General features: G+C 43.8%; 1 protein-coding gene and 1 non-coding gene across 3 annotated transcripts; both read right to left on the bottom strand.

Moving 5' to 3' along the window:
• Positions 1-751: 751 nt before the first annotated feature.
• Positions 752-7473, bottom strand: EIF5 (eukaryotic translation initiation factor 5). Of its 2 annotated transcripts, XM_004323811.4 has the most exons (12): positions 7338-7473; positions 6992-7203; positions 5630-5909; positions 5438-5519; positions 4969-5141; positions 4590-4701; positions 3416-3558; positions 3002-3160; positions 2489-2650; positions 1998-2162; positions 1560-1694; positions 752-1151 (listed from the first exon to the last, which is right to left on the bottom strand). In XM_004323811.4, exons 3-12 carry the CDS (start codon positions 5699-5701, stop codon positions 1062-1064), a joined length of 1293 nt encoding a protein of 430 aa, XP_004323859.2. In that variant the 5' UTR covers positions 5702-5909; positions 6992-7203; positions 7338-7473; the 3' UTR covers positions 752-1061. The 2 variants fall into 2 exon arrangements, with proteins under 2 accessions (XP_004323859.2, XP_073655225.1); XM_073799124.1 differs by lacking the exons at positions 6992-7203; positions 7338-7473 and adding an exon at positions 6497-6519.
• On the bottom strand, positions 3930-4053 carry LOC117311472 (small nucleolar RNA SNORA28). Its single transcript, XR_004525668.1, has one exon. It is a non-coding gene; the product is annotated as a small nucleolar RNA SNORA28 (small nucleolar RNA).
• Positions 7474-20647: the final 13174 nt, after the last annotated feature.

The following is a 20647-nucleotide window of genomic DNA, read 5'->3' on the forward strand; positions in this document are numbered from 1 at the left end:
TTTAGCTTTTAAAAATAAGACATTTTGGGGGGTGGGGGGAATCTGAGATACAGTTAACACTTGTTTTGGCAAGATAGCAACAAAAACCAATAAAGTATAAGCTATGTATCCAAATGCAGAAGTCATCAAAGAACCAGTTTAACAGGGGAAAAATCCACACTGAACAAAAGATACACTATGTCTAAATATTTTGAAATTGTAATTTGAATCAAGAGTAAAATTGATTGAAAAATTTTGCTCAGTTTTTGCTAGAGATTAAGTGTACCTTTTCCTGCTTCCCCCAAATAAAATGGTAGAGCTTACTTATCACTCCCCAAAGTTTCAGTTTTCTCTCAATATAAAGCAAGAGCTACATACACATAATAAAATGTTTGTGTTAATGTAGTAATTCCCCTGGCTCATCCAACGTGCAATGCACATGACTTCAAAGACTACAATTTGGGGCAAGCATAGAAAAAATGAAAAAAAAAAATACACAATTCAAGTTTCAAAACCTGTTCTTAAAATTATTTAGAGGACACCCAGGTCATTTTAACATCTCAGTAAGTTAAAGGTGTTGCACTGTCATTTGATTATCAGTCCACCTTGGCATGGGAAGAATGTACATTACCAGATGCCAATCTGAGGGACTAGAAATAAGACTTAAAAGTACTAACAGGCTCCAATAATCCTATCAGATTAGATGATGGTGCAACATTTTTTAAAGGAGCCAATTATTTCAGCTTACTTAAGTCATTCAGAGCCAAAAATCTGAAGAACGACCAAAATCAAATCTTTATTTTTATAACTGTATAAATGTGACCCAAATGTGTCCACCACTAAATTTTCAAAAAGAAACATGCTGTAAATAAGCAAACTACATCTGCTCACTGATATGTGTATGGACTCCCTAGATGTCTTGTTGGGTTTAAATACAGACCACTCACAGCAATACATTTTTAGTAGAAAGTGTAGCATGACGTTAAGCCATTTTAGCTTTTGCACATACATGTTGCACTTCTGGCTGATGATGCAGAAAGATTCTCAGCATTACACTGTTAAGCTGGGCTGCACCCACCCCTTTAAATGGCATCAATATCAATGTCATCGTCCTTGTTGTCAGACTTTACAGCTTCAACTTTCGGTACACTGGCAGTCTTTGAATACACCACCTGATAAAATGAAGATTTTTGATTGTAAACCTTTATCCCAGTAAACCCTTGTAAAATAAAACCACTAAGAAGTCAATGGTCAACAAACGACAAAAACTACCTAGAGAAAGCCATTATTCTTCATGAAAATTTGTGTGTATGTAAAAAGTAAGCTAACCCTCCGCAGCCTAACAGTACCTTATTTTTATGAACGATCAACCCTATACATACGTTAAATAAACTCTCCCTTTGGAAATTCAGACAACGTTTATTTGGAATCAATGCCTGGGGGTAGGAGAGATTTCCAGCACCTTTTCTATTAATGTGATTACTTTCCAAATTAAGAGGCTGTATTACCCAATACTGGCATTTTATAATTCTCAAACACCCACCACTAACACTGTATTTAACGATTTCCCCAGCGTTTACCTCAATGTTCTCATCTTCATCATCATCTTCACCACCGGAAGATTCTTCCTCTGCTTCCTTCAACCATTTTATAAAAGGTTCCGCTTTGACACGAATCTCTTTGGCAAGTTCTTTTGAGACATATTTCTTAGAGGCCTAAAAAGTGTTCAGTATAATTTTCTTAGTTCAAGGAATTTAACATAATGCGAGTCATTTATATAATTGCCCAAATACATCTCTTTGAGGGGACTGGGCCACATCCTAATCTTGACCCCTCAGCAGAATAAATGTATTCAGCACAAGGTTTTCTAGAAACCTTACTAGAAAACTACCATGATGAGAATCACCCTACAGGTTATACCAGTCAAGCATGTACAGACTAGGTATTAGTAGTTAACTACTTCTTCCAAAAAAGCCCCAATACTTCTAATCTTAAAGAGCCATTTAAATATTCCCCACCTTTTCTGACCAGCTAATGATGACTTCTTCCTCCAAAAGGTCTGCATCATACATCTCCTTCAAGATATGTGGAATCTTGGAGATGAGCTGAGCTTGATGCATTGCTACCACACACTCCAAGCCATGAAGAAGGTACCGTTGAGCTTTTTTGTTGTTGTGACAAAACTGCAAATAAATATCTCAGCATTAACAAGCTTTCTTAGATGTTTTAAGCTGACAATTCTAATATATGTTCTAAACTTATTGCCTTAGAAATTGTTCTTTGAAGCCATGGCCCTACAGCAGTCATTCAGAGAGATCAATGCTTAAAGATCTCTAATTTACTTTACGTATAAGGGCCTACATGCACCAATTTCCAGGTACTCCCATTCCTGTTAAGGTAGGTCAATTATCTCCATTTTCAGGATGACAGTACAAATAAACGAGGTTAAATCAGTATTTCCAAGGTCACACAGCTGTAAAATCTTATGAATCTAGAATGATTCGCTTACTCGTAAGAAATGGCGCCTGTATTTCTTAATTTGCTCTCTAATTTTCTCATTAAAAAGAACTTCAGTCAAAACAAGAGGGCCCATGGCTTTTACATCCAGTCTTTCTGCTTCAGCTACAATTTCTTTGTCAGATGAGTCAATAACACCCTCTTCTTTCTTTTTCTGCAAATAAAAGGAAGCAATTCAGTGAGATGGAAGCACATTTTGCTCTAGAGATACCACAGTCCCTGCTCTTACGAACTCTTCCCCTACCTAATTCAAGAAGGTTCTAGGACTTCTAAATAATACACACCTGCCGAAAACAATGCCTGGAACCACCCTCAAAAAAATTTTGGAATAGAAGTAAAGGTGAAACTTGTATTTGAGTATTTCAAAAGGAAGCATGGAAAAAACACAACAAACTACCTGCCAAGTACCCAGCTTAAAGTAATATCTAACAAAGCTCAGGGATGGGTAGAAGCTGATTTAGTATGATCACGAAATGTTTAACTGTTCTTGAAGCAAGCATTTCACCTTAACAAAATCAAACAGGATATTGACACGCTCTTCAACCGTCCTTTCCAAATCATCACTGAGGGTTAAAACTTTCGCGTGGTCACTGATTTCGTCCATTCTTCGCCTTTGAGCTTCCTCTGTTGTATCCTCCCCCCAATCATCATCTTCCTCTTCTTCCTGTTTTTAAAAACAAAACTGCTTGGCCAAAAAAAACGACCTTACAGGTAATAAAAAGAAATCCCAGATTTCTAGTCAACAACATCAACTTCCCACTAAACTTGTGTTCACATTAGTTTAGTCAACGAATAGCACCTGGAACCCAATATACTGATGTATTGTTCACTGAAGAGCAGTTCATTTCTGCTCACCTCAACCAAAGGTCACACTGTACACAATTTTAGTGCCCACCACACCCATCAACCTTGCACTGACCACAGCATGCGGAGGACTGATTTCACTGGGTGGTGGTGGTGGTGGTGGTGTCTCACTGCTGGACATGGAACCATTTTCCTTGTCTTTGCCCTTTCTATTTTTCTTTTCCTTCTCTTTCTTTCCTGTACCACTGTCACTATTCTCTACAGGGACAAAAAGGAAATAAAGTTTAGTACCGTAACTTATATTACACCTCATCGCCCATTGTGAACATTTAAAATCTTGCCCTTTTGCTTTAAAACCCTCCCCTCAGAAAACCACACAGAATGCTACCTATAATTCTAAATGAATTCACAAATCAATTTCATCCACTATATTTCACAGGTAAGCAACTCAAGCTGAGAATGGAATGTCCCTACCTATCAGTGGTATTAACTATTGGGTAAAATTAAGACTGAATGGTAATACCTCAGAAGACCAGGTAATTAAAGTGGCACTCACAACCCTCTCCTTCCATCCGTCATGAACTTAAATAAGGGTATTTCTTAACCGCACTTTAGTCAACAGCTGGAACACTGTTTAAGCCTATATAACGGCTCGTCTCACGGAGAAGAGAACACCGGAATAGGTTAGACTTTCTTGCTATAGCAAGCTCAAATTGTGTCAGAGTTTTGATCATCTGCCACAGAGTGTTGCTTGCATGCTCTAAAACCACTTTAGCTTAATGAGCAAAGACCCACATTTACAAAAGTTTTCCAGAAGTCGATCCTTTACTAAGATCCCATTACAATTTGCCTTACAGTATGTCATACATACTAAGACAGGTCTTGAAAATCGAGAATGTGGTACAGTTTAATTGGCAGCCTGTACTTCACCTTTAACAATACATAAAACAGTACATTTAACAAAAAAGTTCAAAATTCAGTAAAATATGGCACAATGACTAGAAATTTCTTAAACAGTTGACCTTTGGACAACACAGGTTTAAACCGCACGGGTCCATTTACATGGAGTTTTTCTTCCCTCAATAAATACACACTACAGTTTCACACCATCCATGGTTGGTTGAACCTTGGATGTATAAGGCTGACCCTATTGTTATAGGCAAATTTTCACTTGTGCAGGTATTCAAAGGTCAACCTCACTCCAGTTTTACAGCAGTAAAGAAACTTCCATTGTTTCCATCTATTAGGTGCTTTACGCCAAGATTTTAGAAGTTATCATAAGCACTTACCAGGTGGGTTTTTGAGAATGAATGTGCAGAGTTTATGATGTGTGTCAAGCATGCCTCGATAGCCACAGGCTTTACAAGAATTACCTATTGTTTGTTTCTTTGGATTGACATGCTGCCAAAAAAGCAAAAATAAGTTATGTCAACCATAATGTATGATGAAAATTCTGTGAGGAACGAAATATCAAAAGATCTAACCATCGAGAGGCATCTAAAACACAAGTCTAATATCAAAATAATTTCTTTTTTTTAACATGAAATCAGTATGGAAATACCTGCAAAATTTGATGTTCGCTCTGCCTTCCCGGGAACATAATTTGCGGACATCACAGAAACAGATACAGTTTTTTCTTTTACTGACAAAAACCTCAAAGGCACTCACCAGATCCGTTTCAGGATTCTCACACTCAGGACAAAGAACAAATTTTTTAATGAATCCATCCAACATGTCTTGCAGCTTATTCGCCTCATGAGATCCATTGACAATGTAACGGTCATTCTTAACATCAAACTGGGTCTGTGCTCCCAGTTCACAACCAAAATATTTGGTGGGATCTATTTGGGGGAAGAAAATCTGTTCATTACAGTTAACTAAATTGATCTTTGGCTGCTCACCCTCATTTATACAAATATCACTCTGTATTTTTAAGTTGCTAGGTTCAAAAAATGTGTTGCCCAGATAGTTTTTTATACTAGTAACAACTAACACACCAATGAGTTTTAAGCCCAAATTTCCACTCGACCCAGAAGTTAACCAACATACAATTCAGGCAAGATTTTGCGGACCAGAAATTATCAGGTTTGTGTCAATAAAATGCCTCTTTAGACTTCTTTCAAGAGGTATTACTTACACGTTGGAGGCCGATTAAGCGCTTTGGCTACGTCAACCATGTTGACTATAACTGTCTTGATTCCATTTCCTTTGCCCTCAACCTAAAGGAAGTAAGAAGTTTAATTTTGCGCGTCTACCCCGGGAGAAGCAATCTTCAATAATCTATGAAAGAAAACTTAGGACTTGCTACTAAAATGAAGATGAACGTTACCTTGGCAATCAGACGGGGCATCTTGTAGCGATAGAACTGGTCTGACACGCTGCGGTTGACGTTGACAGACATTTTGGCTTATTAGTGGCTTTATCAATAAGATGAAGAGATCTTTGATTGCAACTTTTTGGTATCCTCTGTCTGGAGAAGAAGGGATGACATAAACGACTGCAAGAGTTCTCGGTCTCTGACATGAAAAATTTTTCGCCACTGAGGCTGTAAGCTTCTTGCTTGTATGCTATGTTTCCCCAATACAGGTACCAATGGCTGCGCAACAGCTCTGAAAGAGAGGAGAAAGAACAAACAAATCCCCCACGTTTAACGCGATCCCTGCATTAAGACACCTCCCTGTCCTTTCCGTTTAATCACACCTAAGGCTCCAACGTTAAAAGCATCTGTGCTACGCAAAAACCAGTTCTCAGACTCACGTAACACGGGACACCTGCAGCAACATAAAAGGCCTCCATTTGGACGCAGATGTGATTCTGGGAGCCACCAGACTAAAACGACAACCAACTACGGCGCTTCAGCTGCTCTGGGTTTTTATCCCACCAGTCACCACGTCAACGGTCGGCTTCGGCCGAGGAGCCGTGCTTTAACGACCGCCGAGGAACGAACACAGACAGGCGTCTCCTCTCCCCAACCCAGTCCGCGTTGTCAACAAACTTGTGATACATCCCTCGACGACGAAAGTCTGTACAACTGTTCTTCACGGTCAAGTTGCGCCTTCGGCAGCCAGGGCTTACTCCAGAGCCACCCGTCCCCAACTACACCCACGGAACGCGGCCTCGCGGGACGCCGCGGAGCGTGCGCGGACGCCCGGCCCCGACCGTGACCCCCTGTCCCTTCCTCTCTACGCACACGCACCCGCAACCTTCGCTCCCGTCCCCGCGCCCGTCGTTCCCTCCAGGGCTGTCAGGGATGAGCCGGAGGCCCCCGCGAGGCGGGAGCGGCGGAGGCGCAACGTCGCCAGCTTCTCCGGCGCCCGCGGCAGCCCCGCCATGTGCGCCGCCCGGCGGGGGAAGCGAAACCGGCCGAGGGCCGCCGGCCCGGCCGCCCCCGCCCCGCCGCGGCGATGACTCAGGAATGCAGCAATTAGGCCTGAGTCAGCCCCGGGCGGCGGCGGGCCCGCGCGGCGCGCTCCCGCGAGGCCGGGGTGGGGTACAGGTGGGGGTGGGGTACAGGCGGGGGCGGGGGGCGGTGTGAGGACAGGAGGGGACGCGGCGCCCGGCCCCGCCGCCCGCCCGCCCGCCCAAACTGCGCCACACACGCGCGCTCACACACACAAGCGCGCGCGCGCGGGTCACGCGGCGCGCCGCCATCTTGTGCGGCCGCCATCTCCCCGCCGGCCCGCCGACTCACCGTTTTCGTCAAATAAAGACATAAACCCAACGCTGCTCGCCCGGGACTGGGATGAAGTGAGGCGCGCGCGAACCCGAGTCCGAGGAGCGGCGGTGGAGGCGGCGGAGGCAGCGCAGCGAGCAGCGGCCGGGCCAGGCGCCGCCGAGCAGCGGGGAGGGGCTGTCCCAGCGACGTCCGGGGTCCACACCCTTCAGCGCCCGGGGCCTGGCGACCTGGCGCGGAGAGAAGGCGCAGTGAGCCGCGGGTGTCGGGGAGCCTTCCCCGCCAGCCAGCGGCCCGCGGAGGTCGAGGGTGCGGGGAGAACGGGGGACCGGGCCTGGGGCTTCCGCCCCTCCACCGGACTCACCTCTGGAATGTTCTCGCTGTGACTGAACAACGCCGCCGCCGCGCTCAAGCTACCCTCGGCCCCAGCGCCCGCCCCCCGCGCCAGGCCGCACAGCCCATTGGCTGGCCGTCCACCCGAGCTCGCTCGTCATTGGCCAGCATTTCGCGTCAGTCGCGTCTTTCCCCGCCCCTTCTGCTTCCTGAGGCTCCGCTCGCCGCCTCGGCCCGCCTCCAGCCCTGCAACCCGGCTTCCTTCTCTCGTTTTCCCCTCCCCCGCTTTTCCCAGAGGCCTTCGCGGGCTCGCGAGAGTGGGCGGGCCGCGGCGGGGAAGCTCTGTCGCTGTCTCGCGCTTTGTCGGTTTGGGCGCTCCAGGAAGATGGCGGTTGGCCCCCCCCTCCCCCGCTTGTTCGGCAGCGGCGTTGCGGCTCCCGAGGCCGCGTTCCCGCACGAGTTCCCGCTCCGGGCGGGGGAACTCTCGGGGGTTTCTCTCTGCCCCTTCCGTTCCTTGGGGACGCCCGTCGTCGAGTCTTGAGAAAGAAGTTGCTTTTCCTCCCCACTCCCCTAGGCCTGGGCAGAGGGCGAAGGTTGGAGGGCCTGGGTGTTTCGTCCCAGGTGCCGCCTTTTATCCTCCGAACCTCAGGTGTGCGTGGCCGCGGCGATCGTGACTCAACCGCCCGCCTTGCTCCCTCCGCGGCGCCCGGCCTGCAAGCCTAGTTTGGCTGGTCGCTCACGTCCACCCGTTTTCTAAAGAGGAAAACACCAAATTAGTTCGTAACTCCGGGGCCTCCTGAACCGATCCTGGGACTGGGGGGAGGGGGTCCTCCATGTTCTCGTGCTCCACCGTCACTTTGCTGAAAATAAGCCTCACATCAGGTTACCGTTTGTGGAATCCTCCTCTTCAGTGTTTACAAATTGACCTCCTTGCCCGGCAAAGGAAAGCCGAAAACAGGTGTTCCTAACGATGTTCCAGTGTATTCGCTCGAAAACGATTACTATTTACAAAGAGCCTCTCACATTTTAGTTCTGTTCATATGATTACAGAAACTCGCCAATTCTTTCAGATACTTACATTTTGTGTAAAATTTCGGTTGCGACTGTAAAAATGCACTGAGTCCACTCTGAAATGTGAAAACATACTTGACTCTAGAGCAAGAGCCAAATAACTGAGCGGTTGCAGCAGTGTCCTGGGTGGCAGTGTGGTTTCCCGGATCTGGATGAAATAGCAATGTTACTGAGGACAGGGTGAGGTGGATAAGGGGCTGACCTTTGTTTTACAACATTCGAATTTGCAAGGTTAGAATTGAAAGGTGTTTTGATTTTTATCAAAGTTGAAGATTACTCTGACATGGTTTTATAAGCTTTGTAAACCACTTAAAAATTGACAGTGCCGGCTTCCCTGGTGGCACCGTGGTTAAGAATCCGCCTGCCAATGCAGGGGACACGGGTTCGAGCCCTGGTCCGGGAAGGTCCCACATGCCGCGGAGCAACTAAGCCCGTGTGCCACAACTACTGAGCCTGCGACCTAGGGCCCGTGCTCCGCAACAAGAGAAGCCACCGCAATGAGAAGCCCGGGGCACAAACCCCCGTTCGCCGCAACTAGAGAAAGCCTGCATGCAGCAACGAAGACCCAAGGCAGTCAAAAATAATTAATTAAAAAAAGTTGACAGTGTCAGTGGGGAGAATTAATCAAAGGGATGATCCAGAATTGAGAGAAGTGATTTGTTCATTGCTGCAGGGGCTTCTGTTGTAATCACACAGTGTATACGTTGGTGTGTAATCGTTAAACCAAATGCATAATGCTTTATGGGTACCCGGGTTCCCGTCAGACAAACTAGAAAGATCCCAAATGCGCTTCTCTGGTTCTCCCTGGGGCTTGACTTAGCAGTACTGAAACTGAGTTTTTGCATGGCTGCAGACAAATGACATTATTTTAGAAACTTGAAAATGTGGACATGAAACTACCTGAGGTTAGAGGCCTGCTTCCACAGAAAAGTTTTTTTTTAACAACTAAATACAAAGTGATCACTTTTTTGTGTAATGTTTGATGGCCCCATATTTAATTTCATTAAAGAAGCCTGTACTAATTTTAACTTTAATTTTTAGTATGTGTACCATTCATTGTGTCTAATCACGGACAACGTTTAAAAACAACTCAAACATAACCATTTGTTGAATGCTTCTCGTAACCTAGGATTTTCGAAGTCCTTTGAATACACTATCTTATTTACTTCTTTGACCCATGAGGAATTTTTATTCCCCTTTTACAAATGAGCAAATTGAGGCTTACTGGAAAAAAGCAACTTGCCCAAGATCATACACTAGTAAGTGGTAGATCTAGAATTTAAACCCAGATCTGTCTGATCCCAAAGTCTGTTCCCTTAACCATTGTATGACACAGCCTCTCCAGATGAATATAACCATAAATAAAACTAGGCAATTTGCATGTGTAATCCCATTTAATTCTTTAACAATTATGTGAGGGAGTGTTGTTATGCCCATCTTACAGGTGAGGAAAGAGACTCAGGAAGGTTAAGTAATTTTCCCAGTCACCTGTCTCGTAAATAGTTGACCGCGTTTGAACACTAGCTTGACGCCAAGCTCATTGCACAATTGCACCTCCCATTTCTGGGTCTCCACCACCTTTGGCTGCGTTTTTCCCCCAACCAGGTGCTCACAGTTTGCTAAATAATGGGTACTTGGTGCTTATGAAATCCTTGTCAAATGAGTGCCCGAATTAATGCATTTCAGGCAATGTCCTGGACGGCAGATACGAATAGCTATCGAAAAAGTAAGTTATTAAATTGGCTTTACGATTGTTTAGTTACGGGTGTCTGTGAGTCTCTTTAGCATGAATTAGCCCCCGTAAGCAAGATCAAGTCTGTGTAGACTGAGAACCTTGTGCTTCTGAGCTGAGGGCCACTGAGGGGACCAAGGCATTGCCCTCTGTGATGGGCCTCCCTCTATGACATCCCTCTCTCAGCTCTCTCTGACCTCTAGCATACTTTTTTTTTTTTTTTTTTTTTTGCTGTACGCGGGCCTCTCACTGTCGTGGCCTCTCCCGTTGCGGAGCACAGGCTCCGGACGCGCAGGCTCAGCGGCCATGGCTCACGGGCCCAGCCGCTCCGTGGCATGTGGGATCTTCCCGGAGCGGGGCACGAACCCGTGTCCCCTGCATCGGCAGGCGGACTCTCAACCACTGCGCCACCAGGGAAGCCCTCTAGCATACTTTTAAAGCTGTGTGCTATTAGTTAAGCTCCTGTCTCCCCTACTTGAGGATGGGCTACAGGGGATATGCCCCGTTCTCCTTCTAGCACAAGCCTGTAAGTGTACGCATAGGCAGACATTTGAAGCTGCTGGAAGGGAACTGAAGGTTATCTGGTGAGTACAGAGGTGGTGAAGGGTGTTGGCTGTGTTGAGGACTAGTGTCCTAAACCACGGTAATCTAGTGCACCATATCAGTAAACATTTCTGAATTGCTAGGCAGCGAGGATATAGGCTCTGCCTACATCACAGGCCCTGCCCAGGGAGACCATGTGTCAACAAGCGGTGGCTAATATCTTCCTGGTGGACACCCCGAGTGAAGCTTGTCCCGCTCCGTGGAATCGCTGACCCTCTGGGCAGGGGTCTCCCTGCCTTTGTGCCTGGCACCACCCCCACCCCAAACCTCTGGCATTCACAGTGCTTCTTTGTAGTTGCCACTTCACTTGTCCATCTTCCTCATTAGGGTAACTAACTGGCAGACAGGAAACTTATCCTTGAGGAGAACCAAGGCATTTGAACTTTGGCTGAGGACCAGGGACCTTCAGTTGCAAAGGGGACAGATGCCTCTGAGGAGAAGAGGTATCCAGGCGAGGTGTCACTGGGGACAGATGTGACATCTTCTGCCTCCCAAGTATATAACTCTGACCAGCGTCTCTCATGTGTCATTCCTTGAAAGAGAGAAAAAAGTGCGAAGTGGTATCAATTCAGTAGATGATGGAAAAACGTGGGTGACTCGGAGAGCAGGCCTTGCTCTGGAACTGGTTGTGTCCTGGTCACACAACACCTCAGGATGGGACAGTGACCACACTGGTGGCTTCTGGCTTGCCGCAGGTCCTTTCTTTAGGGAAGCAAGGTGGGTGCATGCTGAGCTGGACCCTCACATGCATGACTCTAGTGGCAGTGGGCTGTTGTGGCCCTACGAGGCGTGTGCGCTCAGAGGGCTGGAAGGGGCCCAGGAGTGCCCTGCAGCTGGCTCTCCCGCTGAGACCCTGGGTTCCCGCTCTGATTCCTGACAGCCATTTGCAAACCTTTGTGAGAGAACATCTTAACGTGTTCCCATCTCTGCCACACACTGTCCTCTTTAGCTGGGAGTCTGGCACAGTGCCAGCCAGTTAGCTCACTGAGTGCGGACGGGCCGTGGCCTAGGCCTTGTGATCAAGCACTGGACCCACGCCCCAAGGAAGCACATTCTCGGCTGAGTCAGCTGCCACTTTGGGTAGACTTGCCATCTATGTCTAGTTTTTGTTTTGTTTGTTTTTTGGGTTTTTTTGGCCGCACCCTGTGGCATGTGGGATCTTAGTTCCAGGACAGGGATCGAACCCGTGCCCGTTGCAGTGGAAGCACAGAGTCTTAACTACTGGACTGCCAGGGAAGTCCCTAGGTCTAGTTTTTGACAGCATATATGTATGGTTACCTTCTGGGCTCTGTGTTTCTTACAGGAGGCCTATCCTGCTCCTCTGTGTATGGCCTGGTTTTCCTAAGCCAGTGGTTCTCAAATGTGGGTGAGCATTAGAATCCCCGGAGAGCTTAGAAAAACATAGACTGCTGGACCCTTCCCAGACTGGAATTCAGTAGGTCTGGGTGGGCCCAGAATTTAGATTCCTATCAGATTCCCAGGGGCTGCAGGTGCTATTTGTTCCAGGAAACACTTTGCCGTAAAGCCAGGGGACCATGTGACTTCGGAGCCCAGGGACCTCTTTTCCCCTCACCAGAGTCTCAGTAGCTTTCTTTTGAGATAGTCCACGTGCCGTAATTCAGGCAGGCTGTCTGTGAATTAAAATAAGTAAAGAAGAACAAAATTAATGCCCCATGACTGCATTGCAGCAGTGGTCACTAGGCCTAATGGTGAAGTTATGGGACTGGCTGTCGGGAGACTTTGCGTTATACTGACCACGCCCATCAGAATTATGATAATGGTCCCAATGACATAGCATTGCTGCCGGAGCCCTGTCACCCGAGTTCTCTGATAGGCATCCTGACACCTCAGGGGGGTGGCAAGTATGCATGTTACCCCCTCCTCTGGTGGTTGGATAGAGTGAGCCTTGGAGAGAAGATTTACCCCAGGGTTGGGGTCAGGTGTCCTTACTCCCAGCTTTAGGGCCTTCCCCACATTGTAGGGATTACTTATCCTGCTTGGTGTATCCAGATTCTAGCAGTTTGCTTCTCCTCTTTTAGTCGGATTTCAGTGGCTCCAGTGCTCTTCTTCAGACACTTCAGCGAGGAGGTGGGATCTGAGGGCTGAGGATACATTTTCCTTTTGCCACTCATTTTCTTTTTTCTTTTTACTATATTAAAAATTTTAATTCTGTTCAGTAGAAGTCACCATACACAAAATAAAGAAAAACAATGGACTGTTACACACACATAATAACACACACACACAGTCTAAAGAGATAGGAAAGGATTAGTATTCAAAATATACAAAGAATCTTCTACAAATCAATAAGAAAAAGCCAAACAACCAAATTAAAAAATGGACAGAGAGTACTAACAGTAGGTTTACAAGAGAAGAAATCTAAATGGCTGATAAAAATAGGAGAAAATGTTCAGTCTTACTAAATGGAGTGTCCACTTTGCCCAACTATCAACAGAATTTTAAACTCTGGCTTTGTCAGGTGTTGACCAGATCATGGAAAAGTACAAACTATTATAAGACATCAATAAGTGTATAAATCTACTGAATGACATTGGAAATTATTCTAGCAATGACTACCTGTAATCCAGAAATTCCATTTCTAGGTATATATTCCAGAAATATGGCAAATGTACAGAACAAAAAGTTCATTGTGGGACTTCCCTGGTGGTCCAGTGTTTAAGAATCTGCCTTCCGATGCAGGGGATGCGGGTTTGATCCCTGGTCGGGGAACTAAGGTCCCACATGCTGCGGGGCAACTAAACCTGTGTGCCACAACTACTGAGCACATGAGCCACAACTTGAGAGCCTGCATGCCGCAACTACAGAGCCCACGTGCTCTGGAGCCTGCGCACCACAACTAGAGAGAAACCCGAGCGCCACAACGAAAGATCCTGTGTGCAGCAACGAAGATCTCATGTGCTGCAACTAAGACCCGACACAGCCAAAAATAAAATAAATAAATAAATATTTTTTAAAAAGTTCATTGCCTCATTGTTTCTAAAACTAAAAATGGGATTTCCCTGGTGACACAGTTGTTAAGAATCTGCCTGCCAATGCAGGGGACACAGACTCAAGCCCTGGTCCAGGAAGATCCAACGTGCCATGGAGCAACTAAGCCTGTGTGCCACAACTACTGAAGCCCGTGCACCTAGAGCCTGTGTTCCGCAACAAGAGAAGTCACCGCAATGAGGGGCCTGTGCACCACAGCGAAGAGTAGCCCCCGCTCGCCGCAACTAGAGAAAGCCTGTGTGCAGCAACGAAGACCCAATGCAGCCAAAAATAACTAACTAAATAAATAAAACAAAACTAAAAATGAATTTCTAATCTAAAATATCCATCAATACAGTATGAGCTAATTAAATTGATGTATATGTATGTATTGAAGTACTACATGGCAGTTAAAAGAATTTACATGATATGAATATGCCTAAATCTCTCAAAAACATAATGTGGAATAAAAAACAAAATGCATATATATATATATATGCAAAACATTATGTAATAAATGCATAATATCTAATTTAAATATAACACATATGTGTGAAGAATAAACATAACACCCATGATTGAGGCTGCCTTTGAGATTAAGGAAGAAGATAACAATGTCATTACATATTAAAAAATTGGGCTTCCCTGGTGGCGCAGTGGTTGAGAGTCCACCTGTCGATTTAGGGGACACGGGTTCGTGCCCCAGTCCGGGAAGATCCCACATGCTGCGGAGCGGTTGGGCCCGTGAGCCATGGCCGCTGAGCCTGCGCATCCGGAGCCTGTTCTCCGCAATGGGAGAGGCCACAACAGTGAGAGGCCCGCGTGCTTAGAAAAAAAAAAAAAAAGATTCAACTGAATATTGTCTTTGTTCTTTCATGAGTAATATAAAAGATCTGGAGCAAAGACAACAGGATATTGAAATATGTTAACTCTACATGGGGATACATTGATATTTAATGTATCATTCTCTATAGCTTTGAATATTTTAAAAATATTTGATTCTATTGTGCAAGTACTTATTAGGTACCAGCTGTATACTCAGTGCAGGGCTAAGTAAAGAAAAAATAAGAAAAAGAAAGAAAAGAAATTTTCACATGTTGAGGTATGAGAAGTCATTCTGGCTTATACTTGAGTTAATTTGAATTGTATGCTGAGTAGAACAGCCTGTCTGTGGTGTATCAAACATACACTATATATCTGCTTTAATTATTAAAGAAAAGTGTACACTGACCAGAAGTAATGAATGTCCATGTTAAAAATAAAGATGAAATGCCTCTCTTCCCTGGACGCCAATGCAGGTCCACTTGTGATTATGACTCCCTCCCCAGGTGCCAAGGCCATGCTGACTCACTGTGTACGTGCTGATCTGGTCTTTTTTGAAAGCTGGAAGGAATGTATCCCTGACTTGTATGACATTCTTTGTTCTGACAGGACATAAAGCTGTGCTGAAAACCATGCTTCCCCAGAGCAGTTTGTCAGAATAATCTGGGAAGCTGGCTTCTGAGCTGTGGTCCTCCGTTTGGCTCAAATGAAACTCTTTTCTATGCCTCTGGTTGTTTATTGGTTATTTTTGTCGATGTTACTTGGCATAGTCAGCAGGATATCAGAAAAACGCACCTGAGGTCACCTGGAGTCTACTTTGGACCAGCACTTGGTACCATTCATGGTCCCTTGAGCCCCTGCATCTTCACAGCACCCTTTAAGTGATTTGGTGAGTTTTTCCTGATATCTGGACCTCCTTGTATTTTTTGTTTGTTTGTTTTGGCCACACCGTGCGGCATGCGGGATCTAGTTCCTCGACCAGGGATCGAACTGTGCCCCCTGCAGTGGAAGTGCCCAGTCTTAACCACTGGACCATCAGGGAAGTCCCCTGGACCTCCTTGTATTAAGTGATGGTCCACAACTTTTTTTTTCTAATTAATTTTTATTGGAGTATGGTTGCTTTACAATGTTGTGTTAGCCTCTACTGCACATCTCGGAGTCTTAAGGGGGTACCAGGACATCTCCTACATGAAGAAAACCTAGAGGGAATTTCTAGGCAAGGGATCTAGAGGAAATTTCCATACAGGAAGGCCTGGAAGGAATTTTGGAGTGAAGTGTGTTGGCTGACTTTTTTTTTTTTAATGTGGCTTAAAACTGGAAATTTAAATTTAATTTTAGACTTGCACTTTATAATAAAATGAATCTAAAAGAAAGGGGGAAATTGTGTTTCTAAAGCCTATCAGCTCCCAGACAGGGAGCCACCCACTGGAACTCCAGCTGGCTTCCACAATTGGTATGGAACCAATACTTGCAAGTACTTTTCTAACCCTAAAATGGCCAGGAGGAAAATTTTTTTTTTTTTTTTTTGCGGTACGTGGGCCTCTCACTGTTGTGGCCTCTCCAGTTGCGGAGCACAGGCTCCAGATGCACAGGCTCAGCGGCCATGGCTCACAGGCCCAGCCGCTCCGCGGCATGTGGGATCTTCCCGGACCGGGTCACGAACCCGTGTCCTCTGCATCGGCAGGCGGACTCCCAACCACTGCGCCACGAGGGAAGCCCAGGAGGAAACTTTTTTGACATTCCAAAACTGATTTTTATATGCACAATCAAAGAAAGCTAGCTTGATAAAACATCTTTTCAAAATTCTAACCCTGAGAGAACATAAGTACTCCTAGGAGAAAGCTTAAAGTTATAACTCCCATCATGTCCTTGAAATGCAAACACAGCCCACACTGCCTGAGACTACAGCCTTGGCTCAATTAGTAGAAGCCAAAATCAAAGGGGGGAAAAAAAGGAGGGGGGAAAACCTTTTAAAATTCAAGCAGGATGGTCGGGACTTCCCTGGTGGTACAGTGGCTAAGACTGCCCTCCCAATGCAGGGGGCCTGGGTTCAATCCCTGCTTGCAGAACTAGACCCCACATGCATGCAGCAACTTAGAGTCCTCATGCTGCAAATAAGTCCACATGCCGCAACTAAAGATCCTGCATGCCACAACTAAAAACATGCCACAACGAAGATCCCATATGCTGCAACTAAGATCTGGTGCAGCTGAAATAAGTCAGACAGAGAAAGACAAATATCATATGTTACCATTTATATGTGGAATCTAAAAAAAGATACAAATGAACTTATATACAAAACAGAAACAGACTCACAGATATAGAAAACATACTTATGGTTACCAAAGGGCGAAATGGGGGAGGGATAAATTAGGAGCTTGGGATTAGCAGATACAAATTACTATATATAAAGCAGATAAACAACAAGGTCCTACTGTATAGCACAAGGAACTATATTCCATATTTTGTAATAAACTATATTGGAAAAGAATCTGAAAAAGAATATATGCTATATCTATACCTATATACCTATATCTCTATCTATGTATCTATTTATCCCTATATCTATGTAGCTCTGTATCTATCTATCTTTGAATCACTTTGCTGTACACCAGAAACTAACACAATGTTGTAAATCAACAATACCTCAATTTAAAAAAAGTAAGTACTTAAAAATCAAATATTTCTAAATGTAGAAAAGACTAATCCAAATGCTTAAAGGATGATGTGATCTAGGATTACTCTTGAATAAAGGGAAACAAGTTTAAGTTGTTGGTTTGATTAATACAGACATGTTTTTAGGGTCATCACATTAAATGGAATACTTTTATTGTACCTAGGTTTACTAAAAGTCAGTAAGTTCATGTTGTCTCTGTTACAAAATTTGTCAGCAAGAAAATTAACTTGGTATGATGATATTTTCACAAGTAATGAAGTAGAGATAAATGGGATAAAAGTATTAGGTGAACTCTTAAAGAATGGTTATGTTTGATAGTATGCATACCTAAAAACAGTTTCTCCAGATTTTAGGTAATTTGAAACTCTAGAGTTTTGTTCTATTGAGATAAATGATGGGAATTCATTGAAAATCCAGATCATTTCCAATTAAGGTAAAAATACTGCAACATTCACTGCTAAACATGTCTAAATTTACCTACTTTGTCTTCTGTTTTTTTTTTTAATTAATTAATTAGGCTGCATCAGGTCTTAGTTGCGGCACATGGGCTCTTCGTTGCAGCGCGAGGGATCTCTAAGCGTGGCACGTGGGCTCTAGAGCGCGCAGGCTTAGTTGCCCCACAGCATGTGGGATCTTAATTCCCCAACCAGGGATCAAACCTGCGTCCCCTGCATTGGAAGGAGGATTCTTAACCAGTGGACCACCAGGGAAGTCTCCACTTTGTCTTCTTATGAGAGAAAAAACTGAAGATATTTGGGTTTATTAGACACATGTCTTGTACCACATTAGAAAGAGAAATTATGCTATGAGGAAAAGGTATGTTTTTAAAGGTTATGAAATGTGTTCTTAAGTTTGCTAATCAGGAAATACTGATATGACAGAGTAATATCTTGATTCACTAGAGATTAAATTTTTTAAGGGTTAAAAATTATAATATATGTAATTAAAGATACTAAAATAATAAAGTAAGCATTTCAGGTATAAAAAAGTAGGCTGTATATTGTTAGTGATAGAAGATATAAAAATGTAAATATCTTTGTTTAGAGAAAAAAAGGAGAATAATTTTTTCCTACAGCTGGTTGTTTCTGGATGGAAAGAAAAGGGGGGGAAACAAACGAATATTGATAGAGACAATGATGGAAGGTTATGGAAAAGGAAACTTGAGAAAAGAGTTTTGTACATGGTCAGAATTGATTAAGATTAGATTGAATTTAATTAGATAAATAAAATTTGTTATTAAAAGTACGCTGAAGCAAGACTGGATTTGGTTTTCTCTCTCTGTTAAGAGAACAAAGTTTTCTTGGAATGCTGCTTTTGATAACAGATTATATGAATTTCTTTGCCTTTAAGTGATCTGTATTTGATTTTGAATTTTTTTGTCACTTTGGTTAAGTAAATAAGTATTGTTTCACAGTGACCTATGATCCTGTTTGACCAAGTGTTTTGAAACTTTTTGATATTTTTGACAAAGTTTCAAAGTATCAAATTCTAATTAAAGTTCTTTTGACCTCCAGCTAACTTTGCGATGCTTCAGAGGGCCCCTGAGGCATCTCAGAAAAATATTTAACTAGGATTATTTGGTAGATTAAATTATGTGGGAAGCATTGTCAAATAAGAGATGACATTAAGCCTTCTTTATGTTATATCTATATAAGTATACGTATTATAAGTATTCCAGAAATTATATGAAATTCCTGGAAATCTTATATGTCCTGACATAAAATGTTATCTGTCATCAGAATTGAGGCTCCCACTGAAGGGACTGAACCCAAGTATTAGGGAAATGCCCTAGCTGTCTTTCACACCATGGCAACAACAGCAGAATCTGTAAAGATCATGGCACATGTAGATAAAGTCCGTTCTGCTTCTACAAAAAGTTAACCCCTCATTGTCAGGCCTTTGCCATCCTGATGTGCTTTTAACATGGCAACAGTCTGCTCCTAAATCAGAAATTAAATGGGTAAACGATAGCTATGAATTAAATAGTTGGGGCTATGGGAAACCCAAGACGGCCACCTGGCTCTTCCCGGCTCCCTGGAAAACACTATTTTTTATTTGGTGGGTTAAAGCCTTCCCTTGCTGCAAGGCTGATACCCTCCAATGACAAACTGTTAGAAAAATGTGCTTTTCCACTTGGGGTACACTTTCCACAATCTCCAGTGATCAAGGCACCCACGTCACTGGGCGAATCATGCAAGCCTTAACCAAAACCTCACAAACTTCTTGAAATTATCACCGTCACTATCACCCTCAACCATCAGGCAAGGTCAACAGAACTGATGGAAAAACTGGACTCAAGCAGAACAAAAAATAATTACATAGAATTGAATGAACTGATAAACATGACTATGACTTTTATGACGTTTTATCTGAAATGTTACTGGCTTTTCATCTTTATTTTCCAGATACAGGAATCTTTCCCTTTAAGCTAATTATGACTTACATCAGTTTGATAAATTACACATTTGTAAACAGATTTGAAGCATTTATCTTTTCTCTCTACCTGATCCCTCCAGAATTTATAAACTCTTAGGTTCCCAGTGGCCTTTCCAGGTGAATAGGGAAGGTCACCTCCTGGCAGATATAAGAACCTCAAGACAGGGCTTCCCTGGTGGCACTGTGGTTAAGAATCCGCCTGCCAATGCAAGGGACACGGGTTCGAGCCCTGGTCCGGGAAGACCCCACGTGCCGCTGAGCAACTAAGCCTGTGTGCCACAACTACTGAGCTCTTGTGCCACAACTACTGAAGCCTGCACACCTAGAGCTCGTGCTCTGCAACAAGAGAAGCCACCACAATGAGAAGCCTGCACAACGCAATGAAAAGTAGCCCCCGCTCTCATTGCAACTAGAGAAAATCCACACTCAGCAATGAAGACCCAACACAACCAAAAATAAATAAATTAAATAAATAAAAATTTTTAAAAAGCTTATAAAAAAGAACCTCAAGATATTTTGGAACTTGAGAAGAGAGGGACCCACCTAAATCTGTAGGTATTGCAGGTGGAATCTAATGGCAAATCCTTAGCATGACTTTCCTGGCCTTGTGAGACCTTTTAAAAGTTCAATCTGTGGGGCTTCCCTGACAGTCCAGTGGTTAAGACTCCATACTTTCACTGAGGGGGACACAGGTTTGATCCCTGGTTGGGGAACTAAGATCCTGCAAGTAAGTTGTGTGGTGTGGCCAAAAAAAAAAAAAAAAAAAAAAGCTCAATCTGAGATCAATTATGAAAAGTTCCAACAAAGCCAAATTTAAAAGAGTCTATATAATCAATTACACTTATGTAAATAACCAGGCAAAGTGTAAGACTAAACAAATTAGTCTTAATTTGACTCTATTTGGTAAAAAAGAGGATAATTTAGAGAGAAAAAATTATGTTTCAATAATATATCTTTACGGGCATTGAGGTTTTATATTTGCTGAGGTTTTATATATACTACCTACTGAGGT

Source organism: Tursiops truncatus, chromosome 2, assembly GCF_011762595.2.
Source record: "Tursiops truncatus isolate mTurTru1 chromosome 2, mTurTru1.mat.Y, whole genome shotgun sequence".
Taxonomy (NCBI): Eukaryota; Metazoa; Chordata; class Mammalia; order Artiodactyla; family Delphinidae; genus Tursiops; species Tursiops truncatus.